The 27,562-nt window shown below is 53.3% G+C and overlaps 2 protein-coding genes and 1 long non-coding RNA gene across 10 annotated transcripts in view; 2 read left to right on the top strand and 1 right to left on the bottom strand.

The window, feature by feature from the left end:
- Positions 1 to 1,679: 1,679 nt before the first annotated feature.
- On the top strand, positions 1,680 to 5,249 carry Il18bp (interleukin 18 binding protein). The gene is made up of 6 exons (XM_090348350.1): positions 1,680 to 1,753; positions 2,025 to 2,068; positions 2,355 to 2,558; positions 3,078 to 3,201; positions 3,281 to 3,428; positions 3,614 to 5,249. Exons 2-6 carry the CDS (start codon positions 2,041 to 2,043, stop codon positions 3,773 to 3,775), a joined length of 666 nt encoding a protein of 221 aa, XP_090204476.1. The 5' UTR covers positions 1,680 to 1,753; positions 2,025 to 2,040; the 3' UTR covers positions 3,776 to 5,249.
- Numa1 (nuclear mitotic apparatus protein 1) overlaps positions 4,848 to 27,562 on the bottom strand; it is a 78,003-nt gene continuing 55,288 nt past the window's right edge. For 6 of the 8 annotated variants that reach the window (XM_090348343.1, XM_090348341.1, XM_090348342.1 and 3 more), the window contains 23 exons: positions 24,215 to 24,294; positions 23,193 to 23,275; positions 22,579 to 22,659; positions 22,027 to 22,114; positions 19,909 to 20,038; positions 19,288 to 19,445; positions 18,911 to 19,028; positions 18,698 to 18,815; positions 18,300 to 18,440; positions 16,172 to 16,294; positions 12,682 to 16,044; positions 12,391 to 12,432; positions 11,266 to 11,334; positions 10,167 to 10,286; positions 9,848 to 10,066; positions 9,594 to 9,751; positions 8,558 to 8,804; positions 7,598 to 7,826; positions 6,606 to 6,742; positions 6,252 to 6,428; positions 5,998 to 6,114; positions 5,693 to 5,902; positions 4,848 to 5,520 (listed from right to left, as the gene is read on the bottom strand). In XM_090348343.1, coding sequence (XP_090204469.1) covers positions 5,509 to 5,520; positions 5,693 to 5,902; positions 5,998 to 6,114; positions 6,252 to 6,428; positions 6,606 to 6,742; positions 7,598 to 7,826; positions 8,558 to 8,804; positions 9,594 to 9,751; positions 9,848 to 10,066; positions 10,167 to 10,286; positions 11,266 to 11,334; positions 12,391 to 12,432; positions 12,682 to 16,044; positions 16,172 to 16,294; positions 18,300 to 18,440; positions 18,698 to 18,815; positions 18,911 to 19,028; positions 19,288 to 19,445; positions 19,909 to 20,038; positions 22,027 to 22,114; positions 22,579 to 22,659; positions 23,193 to 23,275; positions 24,215 to 24,294 — 6,220 coding nt within the window. In that variant the 3' untranslated portion in view covers positions 4,848 to 5,508. The remainder of the gene's footprint in view (positions 5,521 to 5,692; positions 5,903 to 5,997; positions 6,115 to 6,251; positions 6,429 to 6,605; positions 6,743 to 7,597; positions 7,827 to 8,557; positions 8,805 to 9,593; positions 9,752 to 9,847; positions 10,067 to 10,166; positions 10,287 to 11,265; positions 11,335 to 12,390; positions 12,433 to 12,681; positions 16,045 to 16,171; positions 16,295 to 18,299; positions 18,441 to 18,697; positions 18,816 to 18,910; positions 19,029 to 19,287; positions 19,446 to 19,908; positions 20,039 to 22,026; positions 22,115 to 22,578; positions 22,660 to 23,192; positions 23,276 to 24,214; positions 24,295 to 27,562) is intronic. The other 2 variants (XM_090348346.1, XM_090348345.1) reach the window with 2 other exon arrangements.
- Positions 19,420 to 25,884, top strand: LOC150053449 (uncharacterized). Its single transcript, XR_016538087.1, has 3 exons — positions 19,420 to 19,475; positions 23,814 to 23,934; positions 25,500 to 25,884. It is a non-coding gene; the product is annotated as an uncharacterized LOC150053449 (long non-coding RNA).

Raw genomic sequence — 27,562 nt, forward strand, 5'->3', positions numbered from 1 at the left:
TGAGAGATTGGAATAGGGTGGTTAGTGTTGCCCTCCTAGAATGCTGTGTTCCTGCCCTGAATTAGGAATCTTAGGGTGTCACCGTACCCTGTTACCACTCACCCTTTTCAAGGTCAGTCTCAGTTTGGGTATGTCTTCCCCATCTGTGACTTCTCATGGTACCCATGCCCATGCAAGCACTCTGAACTCCTCCTCAGGGCAATGAGAGCGGGTCAAGGGGCCCAGAGGTTACTTTTGTCCTCTAAAAAAGCGTAGTAAGCAGCCCTACATCCCATAACTTCCCAGTGGCCACCTCTGACCTCTTGGGTATAGACCTAGCCCTCTCCCCTGTCAGCCCTCAGTGGACTGTTTCAGAAACCGCAAATGCCTTCTTCCTGTAGTAGCTGGCGGAAATCCGCTATTCCTGGGAGGACTGTTCCTTTCGACCTAGAAGCCTCTGGGGGCAGGAGGTAGCCAGAATTACTGAGGAGCTGAAATGTGAGGTTGGTACTGAGAGGATGGGGATTTTAGCCTACATCTGAGTCAGAACTATGAATCTGTCCATGTACCTGATTGTCCTCCTAGCCCTGCCCATCTCCTGGCCTCCTTGGTTCTTATCAGCTCATAAACCTCTGGCACAGCTCTTCACCACACTTAGTATGTGCACGCATTGGATTCTCCCAGTGTGGTCTTTCGGCTTCCATATGTACTTGCAGGCCCCTCAGAGAGTGGTGAATACAGCTCAGATTTTACCTAACTAGTCCTGGCCCTAACCCAGCCCTAATGGCCTCAGTTTGTGACATACTGAGAACGGCCTTCCTCTTTCAAAGTTAACTCTCAGCTTGCATCATATTCTGGGCTTGGCTGTGAATTTCTGCAGATTGGAAAGGGAGGTGCTATTTCCTGAGTTGTGGCATATGGTCCTAGCAGTGCTGAGCCTGTCTGCCTGAGAAGAGAGCTTCTGAAAAGGGAGCAGCACTTCCAGACATTTTGGGGACCAGGTAGTGGAGGTCTGTGAGGGCAAGGGGGGAGGGACATGCAGAGGGTGGTTGGTGGGTATTGGGTGAAACGGCTGATGTTAGGGCCAGGTGGGGATGGGAATCCTAGAAAGGCTAGGATGTGGATGGGCTTGTATGGCATTGAGCCTAAAGTGATGGGTGAGCCAACTTGGCTTCGCAGTACCTAGGAATGTAGTCTGAATATTGGTATGACGCTGGAGGAAGCAAAGATGCGCCTCCATGGAAACAAAGGTCTAGCTCTAATGCATAGAAGGGATACTTAAGTCTTGACTCCTAGCAGAACAGAATGGAACTAACTCGTGGCTGTCACCTAGTTTACTCCTTAGGTGGCCCTGGGGAGGTGGGCTGGGTAGTCAGAAGGTCCAGTTTGGTGTTTGGAGAATGGGACACTGCCTCAGTGGCTGCTTTGGGGAACATTGGTACCCTGAGCCCCATGCTGTGAAGCAGCGCGCATGGGTGTGCGTACGTGTGTGCCCTGGATGAGCTCCTGGTGTCATTCCATCCTGGCCTGGCTCTGGATGACAGGCATCCAGGATGACAGGCATCCAGAACAGGAGGAGCTCTGCGTGCGCGCGTGTGTGTTACAGGAGGTGAATTCTGAGAGAACAGCTTCAACTCCTTTAAATTCCCAAGTTCAGAGTAAAAGCGAAAGTGAAATGGGGTGGGCCTTGCTTTCCCAGAAAGAGTTCCCTGCTGTATCCTGCCTTCCCAGACGGCTGTGGTGGCTGAGCCAGCATCACCGCCTAAGTGACGAGGTAAGTCTCTGGCCTCAGCCTGTGTTCCTATCTGTGTGGGAGGGATAAGATTGGACTGGGTAACCATTACATGTGGCAGAGTCAGGTGGGGAGATTGTCACTTGGTAAGAGCCCAGAGTGACAGCTTCAGCCTGTGCTCTGTGAGTTAACCAGGATTGAGTGAATGCAGAGCTTAGGAGCCCAGTAAAGGTTGCACTTTTTTAAAGCAGCTGTGGAGTTGACAGGAGTCTCTTAAAGGTGAGGTAATTGACCTTTCCCCACCTCTTGCCAGCTCCTGCACATGCATCATGAGAACGAGACACATCCGGACAGCAGGTGGGACGTGGCTGTACATGTATTTGGGAGGGGTGTGTATGTGCTGAACTCCACTGACGACAGAGATACACACAGCCCAGGCTCCCTTCCTAGGCCTCCCTGAGCTCTATTCCGAAGGGTCAGGTTGGGGGCAGAGGGGCCTGGTTTCTTGGCCATATCCCAAGCATCTCTAGCCTAGGGTTATATCCTTAACCAGGGTGCAACTCTGATAAGATAGGAATTGGGGTGCTGAGCAGTGCCAGACAGAGCAGTCTGTTGCTGACTTCTGTGACTGCCCTTTCTCCAGACCCCTCTTTGTGGATCCTGTTTCTGTGTGCCCACACCATCACACTCCTGGCCCGAGCCACCTCGATACCTGTGAGCGGCACAGCTGCTGGGGCCTCAGCTAGGATTGCCAAGGAAGCCTACCCTCCCCGGCCCCCTGCGCTGCAGACAGCGAAGCAGTGCCCAGCGTTGGAGGTGACCTGGCCAGAGACAGAAGTGCCACTGAGTAAGGAGCAATAATGGGAGTCTAAGGAGGACATATTGTCTGGGGTGGGTTGTGGCACAGACAGCCCAGAAGTTGGGCTGATTCTTCAGTGGACCCAACATGAGTCACCAGCCAAGCCAGACCTGAAGACCATATTTATTGAAGGTGGGATTCAGACATAAGGAGTGGTCATAGGACCTCCATAGGCCTTGATTGAAGTGTACTGGAAAGTGTGCTGTGCCAGAGGTCATCAGCCTATAGAGGTCATTCCCCCTTTGGCCTGGGCTCTGAGAATCAGACTGGACACTAGAAACGGTTGTCCTGAGGAAAAGGATTAGTAATGGGTTCACCATGCAAATGAAGGACCCTTCCCACATTCCCCATGCTCAGGGCTTTCTTTTGTAGACCCCTGCCCACCTTCATTTCCATGTAGATGTGGTGCACAGCACCTTCATGGTTCCAGCTTCCTCGTGGCTGTGAACCTTTGGGAGCTGGCAGGGTCTGCTCTGTATTAGTGCTAACAGGCATATGTGCCCCTAGATGGATCACTGACCTTGTCCTGCACCGCCTGCAGCCGCTTTCCCCACTTCAGCATCCTCTACTGGCTGGGTGATGGTTCCTTTATTGAGCACCTCCCAGGCCAAATGCGAGAGGGCAACATCAGGTAAGGCTCCTAGCAGTGCAGTCAATGGTAGGGAGGCCTCCCCCTGTGCTCCTCTCATGCCTGCCTTTCCCTGCCCCAGACGAGAGCACAGGAGCACCAGCACTCGGCTGCAGAGGGACTTGGTGCTGGAGGAGCTGAGCCCTTCCCTGCGAAGCACCAACTTCTCTTGTGTCTTTGCGGACCCTGGACAGGTTGCGCAGCGCCATGTCCTACTGGCTCAGCTCTGGGTGAGTAGCCTGGGGGAGCTGCTGCTTGGTGGGGAGGAAGGGGAGGTCCTGCTGGAGTAGCCCCTAAGACTGCCCCAGTCTCTGTCAGCCTGAAGTGGAAAGAAACGGAGGCAAGGCCCAGAGGAAAATGACCAGGTGTCCCTGCCTTCCTTAGTCCTGACTATTGTCTGCCTTCATTTCCCCAGGCCAAGCTGAGGACAATGCCAGCCCCATCTCAAGGAGCCCTACCCTCCATCCATAGGCCAGGGCCCCAGCTGCCCACATCAACAGGGCCAACAGCCAGCACAGGGTCAGCAACAGCCCAGCCTGAGCAGAGCCTGGAGGGCGAAGCTTCTCACTCTACTTAGCCCATTCACTTTTCTCATGTCCTCCTTGCCATGCTGCTGCTCTCCTGCTAAGGAACCTCCAAGATCTGCCAACACCCTCGCCTAGGACCCAAGGGCCCTGGCAGCCCCTTGCTGCTAGCTTGCTTCCCTATTACTGCTATTTGTTCCCCTGTCACCATCCCAGCATGTGAACCCTGAAGCCTGACGGAAATGCCCTCTTCAGTGACATCAAACAGCTCTGGCCACATTCTTTGTAGATTTTCTGCTGTATCTATTTTCTTCTCTCTCCCAGCTCCCCCAATGTACTATTGCAAGGAAGAGCTGCATCTGACTCATGGCTGTGCCCTTGTCATTCCCAGCAGGGCACAGTGAGCTGGCACGGGATAACTTCAATGAAATGTCCTGACCTCTGCTCAGTAATCAGGTCCCAGTCTGCTCACAGGAACTTTGCCTGCCCTAAGAGGGAGAATGAAAGAGAGACTGCCTCCTAGAAGCCAAATACAAAACATGACTCACAAAAGGAACATGTCCCTTAAAGAGGAAATGGAGCGCCAGTAATCCTACTCAGGAGGCTCAGATCTGAGAATTGGCATGAAGTTAGCCCAGGCAGGGAAGTCCAATTACTCACCGAAGAGCCAGAAGTGGAGGTTGTGGCTCAAGTGTACTAGCTTTGAGCACAAAAGCTTAATTAAGGTCAATAACCAGGCCCTGAGTTCAAGGCCCCTGCTGCCAGGGGGTGGGGAGGGAGAGAAACTCACAGATGCCAGCAGCACCTGTAACCGTAGCTACCAAGATCAGATGATTGTGGTTCGAAGCCAGCTCAGGTAGAAAAAAGTCTGTGAAACTCATACTTCAAATACCAGAAAGCCAGAAGGGGAGCTGTGGCTCAAGTAGTAGAAAGCCAACCTAGAGCAAGAAAGCTAAGGGTCAATGCCTAGACTGTTTAAGCCCTAAACTGTGTGTGTGTACCTAGAGTCAAGTCCTAAATATTTCCTCACAGGACAACCAGAGATGAAGAGCGGGCAGGACTCTGGCGGCAAAAGCAGGCTCAACGAGCCTTGCTTTCCCCTCTTCCCATACTGACTGACCAAGGTCAAGGGAGAAAAATAGACTTTATTTACAAGTAATAACATTTAGAAAAGATCCACCCCGACTCTTAAAAACCTTCCCCTCATTCCAATCCTACCCCAGTGCAAGTCTGGGTTAGATGGGGGCATGAGCTACTATTGAAGGGCTGCTCCAACCCCAGGGCCCATCTTTCCTGGAAAAGAAAGAAAAAGGGCATCCTCCAGATGTGCCCTTGGATAGAGCAGTGGGGCACAAGTTCCTATCCGGTAATGCCCAGTCCTGGGCTTCAAGAGCCTCCTGTGGGCCCAGCCATCTGGAGCAGCTTCTCCAATGGTCCCTTCTAGATCCAGAGGCTGAGAAGGACTGGCTAGTTTCACAGATTACAGCCTCAAGTCAAGTTAATGAAGTGACTGCTCCAAGAAAAGAATCAGGAGGCGAAGATGAAGAGCAGGCCCTCACACTGTCCCCGTGACAAGCCGCCAGGGCCAGCTCTAAGAAGGTGCCTAGAGAAGGCCCCAGTAAAGGTCCAGGTATCAGGCCAGGGTGCAAGCAGGCATCACTGTCTCTGGGGGTTTGGCCACCACCGGCCTGGGAGCTGAGAGAAGGCACTGAGAGGGACAGTAGAAGAGAATCAACCGGGTGAGGCCAGCACTGGGGATGCAGGGCCACGCACTGCTACTGGCTCCTTAGTGCTTTGCCTGCAAGAGACAGAGACAATCCTGTGTTCCAGCTACCAGCTGCTGGCCAGGCCTAGGCCCTTGGTCCTCTTCAGCAGAGCAGCAGGGACATGTCTCGGTAACCCCCAACCTTCAGTGGCTTAGCTCAGCCCTGCTTTGGGCTCCCCCCACCCACTCCCTGCAGTGTACCCACCTTGCCCTTGACCCTAGGAGTGGCAGTGCTGGCAGCAATGGCCGCACCGGCTGTGGTGGTGGCAATGCGTGGAGAACGGCGGGTCCCACTGCGGGTGTTGGGGGAGGCTTTGGCTGAGGCCTTCTTGGAGGCTCCTCGCCGCAAAAGACTGCTCCCCAGCTTCTTAGGTGTGTTGAGGATGCTGAAGGCCATGGACTGGCGCCGGTCAGCCTGTGGGCAGGGGCCATCTGTCAGAGCACCTGGCAGAGTAGCACAGCAAGGCCTGTGCTCAGCCAACAAGACTTCAAGGCTTGCCCCAGTCTAACCTGCTTCAAGACGGCTGGAGCCGCTTTCTTCTGGGCCTCGGCAGTGCTCTGTCTGCGTCCTTCGTGCCGGTCCCGTGGAGTCATGGGGCGTGGGAAGCAGCTGGTGGCCTTTTTAGACTGAGGAAGACGAGCAGACCTGGTCAGTCCCTTACAACTCTTGGGAAGCCATCTCCCCATAAATTGTTTGCCAGGGCCTGACCATAGAACATGCCGGGGCATGCCTGCGTAGAACAAAACAGGCTAGCAGCACCCACCTCAGGGGTGCCAGGGCCCTGGTGGGCTTCTGAGGAGACTCTTTTGCGCTGCTGCCGGGTGGTGATGCCAGCACCCTCGGCAATCTGGGCTGGCTGCATGCTGGCTCGGCGCAGGGTCTCCTGGGGGTCTCCGGTCTTCATCTCCTCATCAGTAATGGTAGCCAAGCCCAGGGACGGCTACAGAGGGCGAGAGCTGAGGTCAGGGGAACCAAGCAGGACTGCTCACACACCAGAGAGAGCAACTGGGTCCTTCCTGTTTTCCTAGCACCAGTGTCAGGGGACACCAGTGGGTGGCATTTAGATAAGAAATCATGGGAGAAGGGGGCCAGCATAGGAGTCTTGCCATAGCCTCACCCTGGATTCCAGAGGGTAGCAGGTCTTCAAGTGAGGGGGGCATACACGGTTGCGCTGCTGCAGCTCTGCAATGCGGTTCCAGTCATCCAGCTGTTCAGGCTCATCCTGACATGTGCCCATGTAGAAGCTGTTCCTTCCTGCAGGACAGGCCACATGGAGCCAGTGAGCTATGATCAGCATGTCATCTAATTGGCACTCATGCTACCCCCACTCTGCCACTAGTGCTCCCCTCCCCCATCCTGGGAAGGGGCTTGGCATAGGGCATGGGGGACAGCAGAAGACTGCACAGAAAAGGCATGTTGTCTTATCTGCCAAGGTGTGGCATCCACACCTACCAGAAACTGATACTGGGGAAGCCCCTGCAGTGCAAAGGGCAAGAGCCTCTAGGGAATGTCCCTTTCAGCTCTCCACCGCCTCCTGAGAAAGCAGTATGAAGCAGCCAGACAGGTGCCCCTACACTGAGAATCTCAGGCCCTATCTGGGACTGTTCTGCCATGCTGATGTCACAGGTAAGACTTGAAACTCCAGTGAGAAACAGCAGGTGGTTGTTGATGCAGGAAGATAAGTATGAGGCCTTAGATCTGTGAAAGTTCATTCCTTAGGCACAGTGGCTTATGCTGCAATCCTAGCTACTCAGGCTTGAAGTTCCAGGCTAGCCCAGGGAAAAGGTTAAAAATATCAACAAAACAAGCCAGGCATGGTGATATGTGTATGAAATCCCAGCTACACCAGCGGTGTAACTAGTAGGACTATGGTTCAGGCTGATTCACGTGAGATTCCATTTGAAGACTAAAGCAAAACGGATTGGGGAACATGACTTAATGGGTGGAATACCTCCTGTTTAATAATGAGCATAGCCCCAGGTTCAAACCCCAAGATCAAGGAAGAACAGAAAAGGGAAAACAAACAAAAAAAAAAAACCCGCCATTTTGCTATACTAGGATCTACTTTCAGTCCAATTTGGGGCATGATAAGCCCCTGTGGTACCTCACCTGGTGGGGCCCCACTGGATACCCCAGCCTGAGATCGGCGAGCAGAGCTGCGTGTAGTGGGCCGGTAGCCAGGCAGGCTGAGTAAGGTCGAGTTGCCATCATCAGGAGAGCCGAGGCGAGCTAGTGACTGTGAGGAGGAGGCAGCGCGGAGGTTGGCCTGGGAGGTAGGGGCGGACTGGGTGCTGTAGAAGGATGAGTTGGCGCTGTCTGGTTCCTCCATATCTAATTTCTGGAAGAGAGAAAGAAAAACTGTGGTGGAGTCTAGGGGATCCTGACTGCAAAGCAAAGCTGTCTCTTCCCATTCCCCACCCCCAGAACCCACAGCACAGCCACATGTCAGGTAAAGTGTAAAAAAGTGTAACAAGGGCCGGGAGTTTGACCTAATGGTAGAGTACTTGCCTAGCATGTACAAAGACCCAGGTTCGATTCCTCAGTACCACATACATAGAAAAAGCTAGAAGTGGTGCTGTAGTGCAAGTGGCAGAGCTATAGCCTTAAGCAAAAAGTGTCCAAGGACAGTGCCCAGAACCTGAGTTCACGCCCCAGGACTAGCCAAAAAAAATGTATAATGAGCAGCCCCAAATCCCACATCAGCTAAGAGGTGCTGGGCCAGAGCCAGAACACAGGCAGTCTTGCCGTCTCTGTCCTGGAGCTGGACTGTCTTCTTAAGATCCCTGAGCTTTCTCCTGATAACAAAGGAAACCCCAACCAGAGGTCCTTCTGCACCAAAGGGATCAGCCTTCCTCCCCAGCCGACTGGAGCAAGGCCCAGAGCCTGGCAGCCCAACCCTCAGGCGCTTCTCTCCCTTCGGCCTGCACAGAGGAGGTGAGTCTAACTTGAGCTCACCCTCTGGATGGAGAAGCAACTCTAAGCAAGCCCCTGCCCCTCCCGAGATCAGCTTTCCTGCCTGTGGCCCCAGTGAGAAGCGGGCGTCACAGTCCTGCAGTGCCACAGCCTGACCTTGGTCATGGTGATGTTGATGATTTGCGTGGTGCGCCGGCGAGCAGAGCGGGTCTTACGGCCCGAATCCGGGAAGACGTCCCCCAGGGAGTCCAGGCTGCTCTCCAAGGGGGGCTGACCCCGAGCAGGGATGGGGGTGAAGTAGAGACTCTCCAGGGATTCTACCTTGGGGGGTAGGCGCTGGGAGATAGGCGAGGCAGGCTCTCCAGGGATGTTGGTGCCATCTAGCTGGGTACGTGGTGGCTTGCTATGGAAAAGAAATCTGCTAGGGTGCAGCTCTGAGGATTGTCTGCCCTCTTGTGCTGGAGTGACAATTTCCTACATTTGCTACAAGCAGATGGCCCTCAACGGTCCCAAGAAAAACACTGGACCTAGACCCCTCCTCTCAGTCCACTCCCCTGGCTCCTCCCAACCCTTCTACTCCAGCAATGCCTGAATTGGCCACGCCTGAGAACATGCTTTCAGCTACAGACCCTGGATGCCACAGCATGCCACAAACAGTGGATCCCAAATAAGGCCCTGTCTGCTCTTGTGCATCACCTAAGCACAGTAAACGAATGCAGCAGCAGCCCAGTCCCCACTGGCCACATGGTAGCACCCTCCCTGCAAGTGTGCACGAGGACTTTCCTCTGAGGATCCGCCTTCAGGGGTGCTGGAGGAGAATGAGTGGTTACAGTTGTTCTGAGTGCTTCTTAAGTACAGTGTAAACATAGTTTAATACAACAAACACTGTTTCCAGCACTAACTTCTACACTAGTTATCAAAAATGCAAGATGCAAATCTAACTCCGGGCTCAGTTGCAATCCTCAGATCCTCAGGACCTGCAGGAAGCCAGGCCCCTTCCCCACTTCTGCTCACACTGGCTCACCCCCCTTCTGCCTTCACCCCTGCAATACTTTTGCTTTGTTCTCTCTGAGCTTTGTTCTCTCTGAACTTTCAGAGGGTCAAGGTACAGCACCTCATTTATCTCCCTGTCCCATTGCCTAGACCCCAGCCAGTTGCACAGCAGGCACTCAGGTGGAAGGGGCCTTCTGACCTGGTGATGGGGTGTGGGGTCCCCTCCTCGTAGCTCAGATCCAGGCTGTCGATACTCAAGTCCAGCTGTGACTTGGCCTGTGGCTCACGGCTCTTTAGGGCATCAGTTGCCACCTGAAATTTCCCCAGGTCTCGAAGTTGCTGGTCTGCGTGGGCCACCTAGGGGGGAGTGAAGCAAGCCGAGGAGCAGGGATGGCCTCAGAGGAGGGTGCAGCGGTCCCCTAGGATGAGGTAAGTCTTCAGGCAAATGCTTACCTGGGCCTCCAGGCTGCGCACCTGGGCCGTTAGGTGGCGGCAGGTCTGTTCAGCCTCCTTGGTCTTGAGCCCTGCTTGCTGCAGCTCCCGGCCCAGGCGGTCAGCTTCTGCCCGAAGCTCCTTGTTCTCCTTCTGCAGCTGCTCCTGGTCCTGCAGCTGCTCCTGCAGCTCTTGGTTCTGCTGCTTTTTGGCATCATAATGGGTCTTGGCTTTCTCCATCTGTGTGGACAGCCAGGGCGAGTGGGGCAAGGTACAGCCTCGGGGGCAGGGGGCAGGGGGCAGGTGTGGTGGGGGAGGGGCGGCTAGCCAGGCTCCTCACCTGCAGCTTGTAGTGCTCCACAGCCTGCTCCTTCTGGCTCAGCTGGGCTTGCAGCTCCTTCAGCTGGGCCTGGAGGCGCTGGGCCTCCTGCTGGCTCTCACCTCCCTGGGCTTGGAAAGCCTAGGGGAAGAGTGAGACAGCACACTAAAGTTGGAGGCCAGCTTGGCCTAAATGATACTCTTGTGTGGGGGCAAAAAGGGGAGACACGGGGCCAGGAGTTTGGCCTAGTGGTAGAGTGCTTGCCTAGCATGCACGAAGACCTGGGTTTGATTTCTCAGTACCACACATATAGAAAAAACCAGAAATGGTGCTGAGGCTCAAGATGTAGAGTGCCAGTCTTCAGAAAGTTCAAGGACAGTGCTCAGGCCCTGAGCTCAAGCCCGGGACTGGCAAAAAAATAAAAAGGTGTGTGTGGGGGGAGGAGACACTACTGCATGGACGGACCTCTCACCTCAGAGCCTTGGACTCCCTAGGTTGGGCTGCAGGATGGCATCACAACCTACAGCCAGTCTACTCAATAAGCTAACCACTAGCTACACAGCTACTGCACAGGGGAAACCGCACTAGTGCAAATGAAAAGCTGAAAGGGGGTAAACTTTCTTAGGAAGTGCCAGGCACCAAACTGAGGGCCTTGCACATGCTAAGGTGTTCTGTCATTGAGCTACATCCGCAGCATTGAAGGTTCTGTTTTGCCTAGGCTGGCCTGACTTCAGGATCCTCCTAACTAGCTAAGCCTCCTGCATAGCTGGCATTACAGACACATCTCAGCACACCTTGCTTGTCGGCTGAGATGAGAACTCACTAACATTTTGCCTGAACTGGATTTAAACTTCTTGATTTCTGCCTCGATTATTGGGATCCCAGGTGCATGCCATTAGGGCTGGCCCTAGCCCTTGGTTCTCTGAGGTAGGGTCTTGCTATGTATATGTATTCCAGACTGGCCATTCCAGGCACGGAGCTACTGCGAGCCTGACTGGAATGAGTGTGTATGGGTGGGAACCTCTGATCCTCCCTTGAGCTCCCAGAGGGCACATGCCCACCCCACGCCTCCCCACCCCACCCCATTCCGATGCCAGACCTGTCTCTCCAGCAGTCCTACCTTCAGCTTCTGCTGCTGCACCTTGCTGGCTTGGTCATACTCAGCCAGCTTCTTACTCAGCTCTTCCATCTGGTGGGGAAGGACAGACAAAGCAAGTTGGAAAGAGAAATTTTTTCCCAGGCATCTGGACAAACCAGGGGCTATCCACAGAGTGCTACCCCCAATTCCAATTCCACTTAGGTCCCTGCTCCAGCCCTGGCCAGAGCCACCATAATCAGAGCTGACTGGAAGCCTTCACTACTGTTTCCAACCCCAAACGTCCCTGGCCGGGAGCAAGAACAGGTTAGATGCTCTACCAGACATTGTCCACACTGCCTCCCCAACCTCCCCCAGGAGCCAAGCTGCTCCAGTCCAGCTGCTCACACCTCTTTCTTTCTCCATGAGCCGTTAGTGCCAGTGTGAGCCATGCAGCTGTGTGATTAGCAGGGGGCATGGGGACAAGAGCAGGGGCAGCCCACACATCCAAGCCCCCCCTCCCATGAAGCAGCCACAAACAAGCACCCCCTGGCTCCTCCAGGCATTCTGGGAGTTGTAGCATAGCCAGGCAGCAAAGGAGAGAGAGACAAGGGCTCCATTGCTGTTTGTCAACTGAATGGTCCTCCACCATGTCAGTCTTAGAAGGGAGAAGGGAAAAACAGAAGGCCTAACCCACAGGCAGTGATCTCAGTCAACTACTTACTACACAGGCATGGGGTTTCAGGCACAGCCCTTCTTGGCTCTCAGGCCCCAGAGGTATGGGTACGGTGGCTATGGGTGCTGGTGCCCTAGCACCGCCCTTCTGACCCCTCCAGCACTGCCTTGGGGGAAGCGTGGGGAGCTCTGCTAGGTCCACACAGCAGGAAGGAAGGTGGTATGCTAACAAGGCCCATGGGGAGCTGCCATTCCTTAGCTGAGCAGGACCCAGGAGGCTTTAGGCGGCCCTGAGGCTCCCCTTTGTGGCTGGCAGGCTGGAGAGAGAGCAAGGGGTAGAGGCCGACCTGGGATGGCGGAGGAGGCCTCCTGGGCGCCCTGCCCCCTTCACAAACAGTCGGCACGGGAGTGAGCGGAGGCAAGCCACAGCAGGGTCATGCACGACACTGGTCACCGTTTAAGCAGCCAGCACTTAGCAAGGACCCCAGGCATTACCTGCTTAGACTGCTCTCTCTGCAAGGCCTCTAGCTGCTCCACCTGTGTGTAGGGGCAATGGACACAGTGAGACGGAGCCTGAGGTGCGCCGGGCAGCTGCCGGCAACCTCTCCCAGGCGCTGACATATTCCCCACAGGGACTAAGTGCAGAGGGGTCCAGGCTGGGGATGTAGCTCTGAGGGGATAGCATTTGCCTAGCACGCTGAGGGCTGGAGGGGCAATGGCTACCAGCCACCTCTCCTTTCCAGCAAGGAGGGGGACAAGCCAGGGTGGGAGCGCCAGGCACATTACCTGGGCAGTGAGCTTCTGCCTCTCTTCTTGGAAGTGCTGCCTCTCCTCCAGGACCTTCGCCTTGGCACCCTCATACTTGGCGGTCATCACCTCGAGCTCCCGGGCAGCGCTCTGCGTCTCCCGCTGCATCTCAGCCAAGCGGGACTCGGCATCTGCCCGCACAGCTGCCAACTCCTGGACATACTTCTCCCGGGCCTGGTCCAGCTCCACTTCCAGAAACTGCCGGCCGAGGCTGGCCCGCTCCCCCAACCCCCGGTTCTCCTCTGCCAGCAGGCCGTGCGCCTTCTTTAGCATGCTCAGCTGTTCAGCATAGCTGGCCTTCTCGGCCCGCAGCTGCTGGGCTGCCCGCTCCTGCTCGGTCACCTTCTGCCGCAGGGACACCAGCTCCCCCAGATCCCGCTGTGCCCGTAGCAGCTCTGCCCGCAGCCCGCCAGCCGCCTGCTTGCTCTGTTCCAGCTCCTCCCGGTGGCGCTTCTCAGCTGCTGCCTGGTCGGCCTGCAGCTGCTGGCAGAGGTGCTTGGCCGGCAGCAGCTCACTCACCAGCGCCTGCGCGCTGGTGTGCTCCAGCTGCAGGGCAGACAGGGCCTGCTCCTTCTGGAAGAACTTCTCCTGCCACGCCTTCAGTTCTTGGCCCAGCTCCTCAGCTCGCTCTGCCTGTGCGGCCAGCTCCTGCCGCAGGTTCTCCGAGGCCCCACGCTGCTTCTCCACCTCCTCCCGGAGGCTCTGCACCTCCTCCCGCAGAGCCGAGCTGCGTTCAGCTGCCCGGGCACTGTTGCTGGCTGTCTCAGCCTGCAGCAGGCGCAGCCTCTCCTCCAGCTTCCGGCTCTTCTCTGACTCGGCTACAACCAGCAGCTTGAGCTCCTTGCTCTCTCCCTCCTTCTCCAGTACCTGCCGGTTCAGGATGGACACCTCCTCCTCCAGGCTGCTGATGAGGCTGCCTTTTCTCTCTGCCTCCTGCTGGCCCCGGGCCACCTGGGCCTTCCACTCCTCCTCAGCCTTGCTGTGGTCTTGAGCCTTGGCTCGGAGGGTGGCCAGCTCCCTCTGGGTGGACGCCGAGGCGGCCTGACTGTGCCCCAGCTCCCGGGCCTTCTCTTCTAATTGGCCCCGCAGAGCCTCCAAGGCTTTGTCCTGCTCTGCCCGGGTGGCTCGCTCCGACTCCAGACTGCAGGCCAGGCCATGGGCCCGCTCCTGTTGCTGCTGACACTGCTTCTCCAGCTTGCTCACTTCTGCCCGCAGTGCCTCCAGCTCGGGCACTGGAGCCTCTGGCTTGTTGGCTCCCACAGAAGCAGTGCCTTCTCCACCAGCCACCCCCACAGAAGGCTGGGGTTCCTTTTCCTTCTGGTCCAACTGTGCCCTCAGCTGCTCCAGGGTTTGCTGAAGCTCTGTCAGCTCCGCTCTTTGGGCTGCTTCCTGCCCACGAAGCTTAGCCAGCTCCTGGTCCTTGCCCTCCTTCTCTGCCAGGGCTTGGGTCAGTGCCTCTCGCAAGCTGGCGAACTCCACACGGTGTTCGTTGAGAGCATTCTGCAGTCGCATCTCGAGCTCTGCCTTGGCTGCCTTCTCCAGGGCGAGGTCAGCTTGGGCCTGGCCATGCTCCTGGGTCAACCTTGCCACCTCCCTTTCCTGCTGCCCACGCTCTTCCTGCTGCTGCCCTTGGCTCTCCATGAGCGCTGCCCGCAGCCGCTCCAGCTCACTACCCATCTGCTCGGCCTCGCGTTCCATGGCTTTCAGTGCGGCCTGTGTGCTGCAGAATGGCCGTCCTGGACGTTCTTCTGGCCACTCTGCCTCTCTGTCTGCCTCCGTCGGGGGCTCCTTCAGCAACCCCTCAGAGGCCGGGTCTTGCTGTTCACTTGCCTTGCGTACCAAGGCCTCCAGGCGGACTACTTCCTTGCTGGTGGCTGCCATCTTCTCCTGCAGAGTGGAGAGGTCATCTGCCAGCTTCTGGGCCCTGACCTCCTTCTCTTGGACTTGCTGGAGGGCTCTGGCCAGGTTGGCATGGAGCTGAGCGAGCTCGCTCTGCAGCCGGCTAATCTGGAGCTCGCTGTGGGACTTTGCCTCCTGTAGCTCCTTGCGGGCCCTGTCACACTCTTCTTTCAGTGTCATCAGCTGATCCTGGAAGGCGGCATTATACTGTGCCTCCTCTCGCTGCCTCTCCTCGAACCGCTCCCGCCAGGTTGCCACCTCCTTGCCCAGCTGCTCACATTCACTCTCAGCCCTATGCCGGGAGCCCTTGGCCTCTGTCAACTCCTGCCGCAGGGCTGCTATCTCAGCCTGATGGGCCTCCCCAAGCTGCTGCAGTCGGGCCTCTAGCCCCTTGCGCCCAGTCTTCTCCTCTTCTAGCTCCTTCCGCTCCTGCTCCTGCTGCTCTGCCAGGCTTCGAGACTTTGCCTCCAGCTCAGAGACGTGGCGCTGCTTCTCCTCCAGGGCATCTGCAACCCTGCGCTTCTCCTCTTCCAGGCTGCCCTTGGCGATCTTCAAGGACTCCTCTAGGGCCTGGAGCCGCTCCTGGAGCTGGCTTTTCTCCTGGGCCACTCTTTCTCGCTCAGTTGCCTTTTGCTGCTCAGCCTTCAGCTGAGCCTCCAGCTCTGTCACCTGGCCCTGGGCCTCACGCCACTTCTGGTGGCCTGCTTCAACTTGGGTCTGGAGTTCCTCCACCTTTTGGCTCAACTCTGTCCTCTCCCGCTGGGCCCGTGTCACTGTGGTCTGGGCGCCATCCTGGGCCTCTTTGGCAGCCCTAAGTTGCTGCTGCAGAATCTCTAGTTTAGCAGCCTTCTCTTTCTCCACTGCCTCCAGCTGCTGGCGAATGGCATCCCTCTCCCTTAAGGCAGCCTCTCGAGCGTCAGCCGCTGTGGCCAACTGCTGGGCATAGTCCCGCTTGGTGACCTCCTGCTCCTTGACCACCTTGTCCAACTGCTGCTCCTTCTCCTTCAGACTGCTGCTCAGCTCCTCCACCTGGTGACGGAGGCCCTGCGAGGTGTGCTCCTGCTGCTGGAGGGTCTGTGCTAGCTGGGCCTGGTCCTTTTGGGCCTGCTGCTTCAGGCTGCTCAGTTCCTGATCCTGCTGCTGAAGGGTGGCTTTAAGGGTGGTGAGCTCTGTGGTCAGAGAGGCCACCTGGGCCGTCAGCTGGGCCCCCTGGGCCTGGGAGGCCTGCTCCAGCTCCTCCTTGGCCTGACCCAGGTTGGAGACAGAGCTCTGCAGGTCAGCAATCAGACTGGCCAGCTGCTGCTTCTCTTCTTCAAAGTGGCCCCTCTCAGCAAGTAGCTGGGCTTCCTGCTGGCCCCGCTCCTGCTCCAGCGTCTCCACCCTGGCTTGGAGCTGGGTATTGTTTGCAGAAAGAGTGGCAGTCTCTTGCTTCAGGGTCTCCAACTGGTGGGATAAAGAGATGAATGGGGATTAGCCTGACTTCACAGTCACCACACCCTCTGGGCACTGAGGGGCCCCAAGAAGCAGCCCCAGCACACAGGGTTTCCCTTTGGCTCCTGTGTGTTCCTACCTGCAGGACGTCGCCCAGCACCTCGCCCTTCTCCTCAGGAGGGTTCTCCTGCAGCTGAGCCAAACGCTCTTCCAGCTGGGAAACTTTCCCCTGAAGGATTTCATTCTTTTCTTCAAGGCATTTCTGGGAGTAAAAAAAAACTCAAGTGAGGGCCGGGAGTTTGGCCTAGAGGTAGAGTGCTTGCCTAGCATGTACGAAGAACCAGGTTCGATTCCTCAGTACCACATACATAGCAAAAAAGCCAGAAGTAGTGCTGAGGCTCAATTGGTAGAGCTGTAGCCTTGAGAAAGCTCAAGGCCCAGGACTGGCAAAAAACAAAACAAAACAAAAACAAACCTCACGTGTACAGTGTGCAAGAAGCCTAGACTGTCACCAGACTCAGGACTGCTCCGAGGCTGGACACTCCTGCTACCTAATCTCCTTTTGCCTTGATTTAGAAAGAAGCCAAAGGGGCTGGGAATGTGGTTTAGTGGTAGAGGGCTTGCCTAGTGTGCATGAAGCCCTGGATTGGATTCCTCACTTCTACAGAAATAGAGCCAGAAGTGGTGCTGTGGCTCCAGTGGTAGAGTGCTAGCCTTGAGCAAGAGAAACTCAGGGATAGCATCTAGGTCCCAGAGTTCCAGCCCCAGAACTGGCAAAGTGTGTGGGGGGGGGAGGAAGGAGGGAGGGAGAGGGAAAGAAAGGAAGAAAAGCCATCAACCTGGATCCACGAGGGACTTTTCTAACCCCAGGTTCTAGGACTGAGTTGTCACAATGGGAGATTATTGCACTTACTTCCAACTCATCCCATATCGTTCCTCAGACAGTCCTTGACTCCCAGATTATTTCTATTACGACCGGCATGAAAACAGCCCCTGGGCATTAATATAGGCTCTCTGCCATCTACTGTTGGTTGGCAGGCATTGTTCTGGTTGCACCTCTAAACTCCTAATCCACCCACAGGTCTGGAAGGAAGCTATTACTGTTGTTTTCACAAAAGAGAACCTGACATCTAGATGCTAAGGGCTTTGTCCAACAGCTATATGCTTTAGCAAATGGCAGTTAGGTTTTTATTAATAGCAATACAACTTAAGCATCCCAAATTTGGAAATCTGAAATCCAAAATCCTTTCAAGCTCCAACAATCATGCTCAGAAAGTTTTGGATTTCGAGACAAGCATGGTGCAATCCCAGCACTCAGGAGGTGGAAATAGGGCAGTCAAGGTCAACTTGGGCTGCATAGCTAGATTCTGACAAAAAAAGTTTTGGATGGGAAGTGGCGCTTTGGCTCAAAGTGGTTGAGAATGTGGTGGGAATGTGGTTTAGTGGTAGAGGGCTTGCCTAGCATGCATGAAGCCCTGGGTTTGATTCCTCAGTTCTACAGAAATAGAGCCAGAAGTGGTACTGTGGCTCCAGTGGTAGAGTGCTGGCCTTGAGCTGAAGAACTCAAGGACAGCACCCAGGCTCAGAGTTCAAGCCCCGCAACCAAAAAAACCCAAAAACAAAATAGGCCAAAAGTTTGGCCTAGTGGTAGAGTGCTTGCCTAGCATGCATGAAGACCCGGGTTCGATTCCTCAGTACCATATACATAGGAAAAGCTGGAATTGGTGCTGAGGCTCAAGTGGTAGAGCTCTAGCCTTGAGCAAGGAGAGTGCTCAGGCTCTGAGATCAAGCCCAGGACTGGCAAAAAACAAAATAACAAAGAACTTTTGGATGCTGGAGCATTTTAAGATTAGAGATGCTGGGGGAGGGAGAGGACAAAAACATGATAAGGGGTATCAATGTTGAAGAAGTAGTACACCCTCTACTTGACGAATGTAACTGTAACCCCTCTATACATTACCGACAATTTAAAAAAAATCAAAAATAAATAAGATGAGAATTTTCAACCCACAAAGTCTATGTATTACCGAATTAGAAAAGCCCCAGCTTCAGGTAAAAGATACCCTAGCTCAAAGAGTAACTAATACTAATTGGCTGAGTGCTTCATCCCTAACATCTGCACCAGAGCAGACAGCGGTCACAAGTGTCTGGGACTTAAGCCACACCATTCCATGACTCCACACTACTGAGAAAGCATCTTACGCCCGGGCCACCCTGTAGAGCCAGGAAGTAGACTGAGCTCGCCCTATTCCCCACCTCATGGTTACCTTGTCCTGTAGGGCTGTGCTGAGCTCCTTCTCGAAACGGGCCTGCTTCTCCACCCACTCCTCAGTGGCCTTGCTGTGCTCTTCTGTGAGCTCGTTGAGAGCGCCCTGGAGCTGCTGCAAGTGACTGGCAAACTCCCGCAGCTGAGACGCAAGAGGGAGGCCCATCACCCAGGGTCAAATCTGTCACCAGCAGCCCTGAAGCCCAAGATCGATGCCTCCAGAGATCCTTTCCCACCCCCATTCAATCACAGCTGATCACACCTCTGACTCATGGCCACACATCAATATGTAGGGCCACAACCACTGCAGCCAATCAGAGGACAAAGAAAGGGGCCAAGGACACAGGTCTTAGCAGAGTGGCTTATGGGCCTCTACGCACAAGTCAGTAGCCCCCTGACCTTAAAGGAAAGGTCGCCATTCTCCTCAGAAAGCTGGTTGATCTTGCGATCCATTTGGCTCTTCTCTGACTTCAGGTCCTGGCACTGCTTCAAAGTCTCATGCAGCCGCATGGTGAGACTACAGGGGTGGGGAACAGCGAAGAGAGTGTGGTTTCTAACCAGGGGCGGGGGCTGGCAGGGCAGGCATGAGCTGAGGGGGGGTGGGGGAAGTACCTCTCGTTCTTGCTGTGCAGCTCCTCAAGCTCCCTGGGCTCTGGAGGGCTGGTCGCCTGCTTCTCGCTCAGCAGAGCCAGGCGGTCGATGCGCTGCTGCATCAAGGCTATCTGTGCATCTGCCCCGCAGCGGGGGGGAGGAGAGCAGAGTGAGCACAGAGCCATGGGAGCAGCAAGCTCCCAGTGTCCAGTCTACAGGAAAGGGGGCATGGGGGGCAAGAACAGAACCCAGCTTCCAGGAGGTCAGCCTGACCCTCGGCCCAGGCTAGGCTCTACTCCAGGGCCAGCAGGGGGACAACATGGGAGGCTAAGCTGCCACGAAAGCTTCCCTGGATAGAAATCCCAGATGGCTGCGCGTGCAGCATGCCGGTCACACACCTTTCTCGGTGAGGAGCTTGCGGTTCTCAGCTAGCTCCAGCTCCAGCTCATCCCGGTTGTTCCTTTCATCTGCCAGCTGTTTCTTCAGCCGCCTCATCTGGAACTGTGGAGTCTGCAGGATGTCACCCATGGGGGAGGCTGGAGAACCTGAGAGGAAGCTAAGGTAGACGAGAGGATACAGGTGCAGGGTAAGTGCAAGGAGTAGCAGCCTGGGCCGCAAGCAGGGCGGGGGGATGACGGGGAACACTGGTCGGGAGGCCCAAGCCTCAGGTTTCCATTTGCTGTGCTAACCTCATGCCTTGTCACGTGACCGGGACATGTTTTTCTCCTCTCTTCTCTATGCACTAATGTCTTTGATGGGGGGTGTGGGGGGAGGTTGTGGACAGATTCTCCCAGGAAAAAGGAATTCCATCAACAAAGAATGGCCTTTGAGAGAGGGGGGCCTGCCCGTGACAGACCCCCGCCATGTACCCCAATAGTACTGGCTCCCAAGAGGAAAGCCCGGGCCTGCCACATCCTCTAAGCATCCCTTGAGGAAGAGAGCGTCTGACCAACAACTTGGCCTCCAGAATGCCAGGGATGCGGGACTGAACGGAGGTGGAAGCTTGTTCCAGGACATACCTGTTCCCACTGGAAGAAGAGGCAACTCTCTGCAGCTCTAGAAAGCGAACATCCCTCTTGCCGTGGTGGCTGGGTGGGGAGAACCCTTCAGGCAGTGTGCTAGAATCAGTGGAAGAGACAGGAACTAGGGCTAAGAAGACAAACAAACCAAAATTAGTACTGGGATAAAGGGACTTGACTCTTTTTGGATAGTGGAGGGAGAGGTATACAAGCACGTGAACTACTATTCAAGATACATCCCCACCCCTTTTGGCTTTTATTTCTCAGAGGTCTCATACTTTCGACCAGGACTAACCTTGAACCACATTCCTCCTGCCTACAGCTTCTACTCAACTAGGCATTGGAAACCACACCTGGCCTATCTTTTTTTGAAATAGAGTCTCCTTAATGTTTTGCCTGAGCTAGCCTCAAACCTTGACCATCTTAATCTCCAGCTACCAGTGAGTGGATGGGATGACAGACAGAGGACCAAGCCAGATCTGCATCCTCACACAATGGGAGAGATTATCTTACAGGGGTGATTCTGCTGACATTTTTATGCAAAGGCAGAAGCCAGGCAGAGCATGACGGCAGAAGTCAGTGTCTGACCAAAATCAAGTGTAAGGTTTCCATTTACTTGGAGCACAGTGTTTAGAAAAGCAGAGTATGGTGAGGAGGTTCCTCTGCTCAGATGCCAGACCGAGCTCTCAAGCCAACACTACCCAGTTTGCGTCCTGGGCAGGGTCTCCTCCAGCTCCCAACAGCTTCCCATGCTAGAGCCTCCTTCCATTTCACCACTCTTCCTCTCTGAGCTCTTACTAAACCCAGGTGTCTTTTTTCCAAACCACCTCTTTCTTCCCGTGGTTCCCATAACCATTTTCGTAGGACTTGGCTATCTCTTCCCTCCCTTCCTTCATCCCTCTACCACCTCTTCCTCCTCCTCTTTCTCATCCATACTCTGCCCATAGTTCTTGCAGCTTCAGTGGCCATCCTACAAACCCACATCTGGCCCAGAGCTCCCCGGCATCCTATACTCACAGCCCCAACCCATGGACTCAAACATACACAACAGTGCCAAATTCAACAGCCAAAAAAGAACTTGCCCAAGCCCTTGTCAAAGACCTCAGCTGAAAACTGACAAAGCTCTCGCTCTTTCTGTTGGATGGCAAGGAGACATCTGGCATATTCCACACTTGGTTCCCTATCATGCTTACTGGTTTTTTGGTTTTTTTTTTTGCCTAGTCGTGGGCTTAAGCTTAGGGCCTGAGCACTGTCCTTGGGCTTTCTCAAGGTTAGAGCCCTACCATTTGAGCCATAGCACCACTTTCAGCTTTTTTCTACATATGTGGTATCGAGGAATAGAACCTGGATCTTTGTGCATGCTACGCAAGCACTCTACCACTAGGCCACCCGCTCAGTTCCATGCTTACTGGTTCTTATGTACCTGCCTTGCACCCAGCACATGAGCTTCCTGAAAGGAAAGCAGTTTATCTATTCCCAGCTTCTTAGCCTGGACTCATGACAGTTTAAAATCACATTGGGCCAGGTGCTGGTGGCACATGCCTGTAATCCTTGCTACTCAGAAGACTGAGTTTTGAGGATGATAGTTCAGTCAGCCTGGGCAGGAAAGTCTGGCAGACTCTTATCTCCAACCAACCACTAGAAAACTAGAAGTGGAGCTGTGGCTCAAAGTGGTAGAGCACAAGCCTTGAACAAAATAGCTTAGGAATAGCATCCAGGCCCTGCATTTAAGCCATATAACTGACAAAATATAAATAAATAAGCTGGGCATAGTGGCTCACACCTGTAATCCTAGCTACTGAGGAGGCCGAGATCTAAGGATCATAGCTCAAAGCCAAAGCCAGTGGGGCACTAAAGAAAGAGACACTCTTATCTCCAATTAATCTCTAGAAAATGGGAAGTGGTGCTGTGGCTGAAGGGGTAGGGCGATAGCCTTGAGCTAAAGAGTTCAAGGACAGGGCCCAGACTGAGTCCAGGCCCCCAAAATAAATACATACAAACACTTTATTCCTAAGCACTGATCCTATGTTGTGTGTTGGGGAACACAGTCCCCCCCATTCTTCACAATCAGTACAATCTACTCAGAGATGAGAGGATCCTCAGGAATGGCCTACTTACCTTTTGCCAGAAAGTTCTGTAGGTCCTCATTAAGATTCAATCCATCTTCATGGTCTAGCATGAACTTCAGGATGACAGCTAACTCAGCCTATGCCACAGAAGGAAAAAAGGAGCCTCATTATGCAATCAGAGAAGTGCTGGGAGGACTCCATCCCTGCCAGTGTCAGGTTTCTGAGTCCCAAGCCCTGATGGATCCTATTCTTCCTCTCAGATTCAAAGCTCCAAGCTCAGCTCCAAGCATGAGCTGGTGACTCATGCCCATAATCCTAGCTACTCAGGAGGCTGAGATCTGAGGACCGTGGTTCAAAGCCATCCCCGGCACTAAAGTCAGTGATACTCTTATCTCCAATTAACCACCAGAAAACCAGAAGTGTTGCTGTGGCTTAGGGGGTAGGGTAGTAGCCTTGAGATGAAGAGCTCAGGGACAGTGCCCAGGCCCAGAATTCAAGCCCCATGACCAACAACAACAAAGAAAAGACAAAGGGAAAAGAAAGGAACAGGGTGAGGGGAGCCAGGCTGGGCCCAAGAGTCAAGTGGAAGTCAAGTGCTTACCTGAATCCTGTACTCAAACTGGTCCCAGTCCCGGGAGCTTCTGGAGCTCATGGTTGCATGGTACAAGAGCAGCATGGTTATCTAGAAGCCACAGAGGAGGCAGTCATTAAATGTTCCCACTCAGTGCTACTACCCAATGTGCCTACTTAGGGATGTTTGGGGACCTTGAGCTATTGTCACCCCAAATGCCTTTATTGGCAGCAGTTCCAGGCCACCAGGTTAAAGAGCCCCAGGAGACACTTTGATTTCGGTTTTTGGATTCCTGCATGGCTAAATGCCCAGTATTGCAAGCAAGCACAAAGGCAAGGCCTTTCTACAGACCGGCAGAGGAAATACAGTGGACTGCAGATGAGACCTGATGCCTGAGGGTCCAGATGTGGCCTTCGGGGCAGGTATAGTGAACCTCTGTCAGAAGACCACACACTTCTAGAATCCTTGCTTAGGACTGGACCCCCATCTTACACAGGTGGCTGTCTGGTCCCCCCTCCCCCAGTCCCCTCTGCTTCTAAGAGCCAAGAAACAAAGCACTTCCCAGTCCTCTGCCTCAAGAGCCAGCCCCTAAAGCTCCCGCAGCCACCTCTCCCTACCCCACGTGGAACAGGTGCCACGGATACCTTGGCCAATTCCAGCTCTGACCCCTCCATCACCTTCTGTGCAGACACCACACATTCAGAAGAGGAAGAAGGTTTTCGATTTTCTGCAATAAAAGTACCATAGAAAAGAGGGTAAACTTCCTGGGAACCACATTTGACATCCTCAGCACATCTGAACCTGCAAAGCAGAATGCCAACCAGAAAGGGGCTACGAGATCTAGGCTGATTCTTCCTGAGTCTTCTGCCTGCCTTACACTTCCATCCACAGGCAGCCCACAGGCCCCAGGGCGAAAGGACAGGCTAGGGACTCAGGATTAGGACAGGCTTACCTGATTACTCAGCACCTTAGCACCATAGAGGGAGCCAAGTTCTAGGTCACTCTAGAGTTCTGTCCCAACTAAGTCGACACAAGAAGCCCACAGGGGAGGAGGACAGGGCAACTGAGGATCCCTGGCTCCTGTGCTGCCAGAGGGCCCAGCCTTAGTTATTAACTTTGTGCTGCTTCATCTCCTACAATTCTCTTGAGGGGGAGGTACAGTCTAAGTCTGGGGAAGGGGGGCTGACAATCATTGTGTTCTCAGCTTCTTCTTTAATTCTCCTATCTGCCTGCAGTGTGATCACCTGCATCTATCTATATTACAGATGGGAAACTTACATCCAGAAAGTATAAGTAGTGAGCAAGTCAAGGTCTCTTCTCTGATCTTGTACTAAGCCCTCCACACCTATCTGGGGAGTTATGTAAGAAAACCTTTTTCTTGCCAAGGTAAAGTAATAAGGATTTCCTCTCCTCTGGCTTCTCAAAGTAGGGGGAACAGAAGACCACGGGGTCTGGGAAGAGTGCTGGGAAGGCAGGTGGGAGATGGGCTAGACAGGAGACAGACTCCCATCTGAAAGGCCACACTTCTTACACTGATGGCTAAGGCATTTCAAAACCAGGAGTCTGACCTGGCTGTACTCAGCTCAGTTATTACCCTTGACTAATTCATCTGGGGTCTCAAATTCCAGGAGCCAGAGCTGCCTGGCTGGAGAGGAAAGGCACTTACTCTGCAGGAAACTGCACACAAAGTCCAGTCTCTCTGGCACTGGCTGCTGCAGGATTTGCTGGCCCTCTTCAGCGCCATGGCTAGGAAAAGAACAAGTATTAGAGCTGAAGCTGGAGTCTCATACCTGTAATCCTAGCTACTCAGGAGGTTAAGATACTTTTTTATTAAAGAATTTATTAACGTTGATTTTCACATCATATTTTAAATGACAAATTTAACAAACAAGTGTTCAAGGAGGGTATCTCTATTTACAATCACTGGGACTTAGTATTTAGAACTTAATCAAAATTAGGCTAAGGGTTTGCATGTCATAAAATCATATTAATTTATGAAATAAGACATTATGCGTATGGAGTCATAGGTTTTTATGTCTATATAGTTATGTTTATATTTTCATTACCATGTCCATAGCTTTAGGTATGCAGTTATTGAGTCCTCAGGAGGTTAAGATTTGAGGATCACAGTTCAAAGCTAGCCAAGGCAAGAAAATCTGAGAGACTCAACTCCAATTAGCCACCAGAAACCAGAAGTGGAACTGTGGCTTACACTAGCCTTGAACAAAAGAGCTCAGGGACAGTGCCCAGGCTGAGTTTAAGCCTCACAACTGACAACAAGTATTAGGACCATAGTATTTAGTGACCTCTGCCTGCTTGTTTCCTGCTCCCTTCCCTCCCTTCACACTTGTTCTATTCTATACTGGATCAGTAGCTAGTAAGAACTCCACTTATTGAGATGGAAGGTCTGATGAGAAGTGGGGCCTGGGGCATGGGTTCTTCTGGAAAAGAGGACACCCTGCTATCACATTTGCAAATATGAAAACGCTATGCAGGAAAGGGGCAACACAAACTAGCCTAAACAGCTCTGAATGACTCAAATCTAAGACATGAAGCAGCTTCAGAGAGTGAGGGAAGCCCATGGGATGGAAGGGACAAGTTTCTGCAGGGACAGAGCAAAGATCTCACTCTGGGATGAAGGCTGAGTCAAGGGGTAATCAATCTTTTATGTTTGTGTCTTGAGACATGATCTCATTATTTAACCCAGGCTGGCCTCAAAACTGAAAATTCTCCTGTCTCCATCTCCTGAATACTGAGATTATAGGTATGAACCACCATGCTCTGTGATTCACCTTTCTGAATGGCCCTGACTCCCTTGGCCCTCATTTAACTGCAAGGCAAAAATATGGAGAGAGCAGGGCAGGAAGGAGGAGTCAAGCGGGGGAGGGGCAACCTCAAATAGCCAGGCTGTGGCCACTAGGTCACTCATTGTCACTGTGCTTCATTTTCAGAGGACTAATGCTTTACTTTCCAAGCTGAACTGGCGATGCTGATTGGCTAAAGGAACCGTGAGGGTCTCAACCAACTCTCTGGAGGGCAGGCCCCGAAACCCCACAGTGCCAGACACGCTATGAGGAACATGCAGTACCCAAGCAAAGACCATGAGCCACTGCTGTCCTCGCCTTCCAAGGGATTGCAAAGGATCTCCAAGCAGAGCCCTGCAAAAGGCATTCTGGACAGTGGGCCTTCACTTAGGGGCTCCTAGGCTTGCAGAGGCACTTATATCTGCACTGACTCCTAAATGAGCCATCTTCCCCACCCACACACAGCTGCGAATGTCAGCTTGCTTCAGAGTAGAGGGATATTTTGCTTAAGTGTATCCCACTAAATAAAATATGTAACATTTTCTCCAGTTATATGTTTGAAAAAAAATTCAGTTAAACCAAACTGAACACTCCCCCCACCTTTTATAGTTTACTGCCTGTTGTTTCTTGAGATGTAGAAGGAGGAAAGAATAGGTATCTTGCTACATTGTCCAGGATGGTCTTAAAACTCCTAGACTTGGGGATGGGAGTATAGCCTAGTAGTAGAGTGCTTGCCTAGCACACATGAAGCCCTGGGTTTGATTCCTCAGTACCACATACACAGAAAAAAGCCATAAGTGGTACTGTGGCTCAAGTGGCAGAGCACTATCCTTGAGCAAAAAGTACAGTGCCCTGTCCCTGAGTTCAAGGCCAAGGACTGGCAAAAACAAAGCAAAACAAAAACAGAAACAACAAGCAATCTTCTTTCAGCATCCTGAGCAGCTGAGAGTATAGGCATGATCTACTAAACAGCTTAAATATTTTCTAAAGAAGAGGATATAAAGCCAGGTACCAGGGGGTCAGAAGTTTGGCCTAGTGGTAGAGTGCACAAAAACCAGGGTTGGATTCCTCCATGCACAAAAAGCCAGAAGTGATGCCCCAGGACTGGCCAAAAAAAAAGCCAGGTACCAGTAAGACACTTCTAATACTGGCTATTCAGAAGGCCTGAAACCTGGAGGACTTTGGTTCAAAGCCAGCCTGGGCATCTCTAATTAACAAAATGCCAGGTGAGAGGTATGGCTCAAGTAGTAGAGTGCCAGCTGTGAAGAAGATAGATGAGAGTATGAGGCCTCGAACTTAAACCTTGGTACCAGCACACAAAGGAGGTAAGCCCAGGAATAGCTACCACGCCACTACTGCCCATGCTCTAATAGTGGCTGAAACCCCGGCAACTGCGGGCTGTTGGAAGTGTCCCCACTGACTGGCAGCTAAGAGCTGCTTTTCACTGTGAACAGCAGAGGTCACTGTCAGTAAAACAAATGCCTAGAGCTGTAGGTGAAATGCCTTCCACCAACTTGGCTATGCAAGCCTCATGGCCGTCTCTGCTTTAGGCTGCTCATTCCACGAAAAATTGTTAGGAGTTGATGACAATGCATTTCCTACAGAGAAAACCAAGTGGCTGAGGAACCCAGTCTTGTCCCGTTCCCACAGCTTCTTCTGCTTGAGAACTTTGCTCCTTCACTGTGCTCCTCTGAATAAGGCTTCCGATTCACTTTAACAGCGGAAGCAGTACCAGAAACTCAATAACCACAAGAGCTCCACCTGTTCTCCACAAAAGCCATTAGTCTGCATTATCGGAAAGAAGCTGAGTTAGACTGGGATTTCAACAGTCCACTCTCCCCAGCCCCTACTCTTATCTCAGGTACACTTCTGAAAACAACTTAGAGCTGGCATCTTCAATTTCCCTAGGAAAAAAATTTCCAGGTTATAAACCAGCAGTGGCTTAGTGCAAGGAGACGAGGAGACGCAGATGCACACACACACACACCCCCTCACTCCTGAACCCATCAACTAAACTGTCATCAGGCCAAGGAAATGGATATTTTCAAATTTTCTTCAATCTACTCTGGAGTCAGAAGAACCTGCTACCTACTGTTACATTACATTTGAAGACCTACTCTACCTAGTTATCTCTTTTATTTTAGTGACATTATAATTAAACAGTGGACTAGATATTGCCAGCCTAGTGCATTTAGCAGACATTGATGAGT

Source organism: Megascapheus bottae, chromosome 16 (genome assembly GCF_031878675.1).
Source record: "Megascapheus bottae isolate mThoBot1 chromosome 16, mThoBot2.hap1, whole genome shotgun sequence".
Classification (NCBI taxonomy): domain Eukaryota; kingdom Metazoa; phylum Chordata; class Mammalia; order Rodentia; family Geomyidae; genus Megascapheus; species Megascapheus bottae.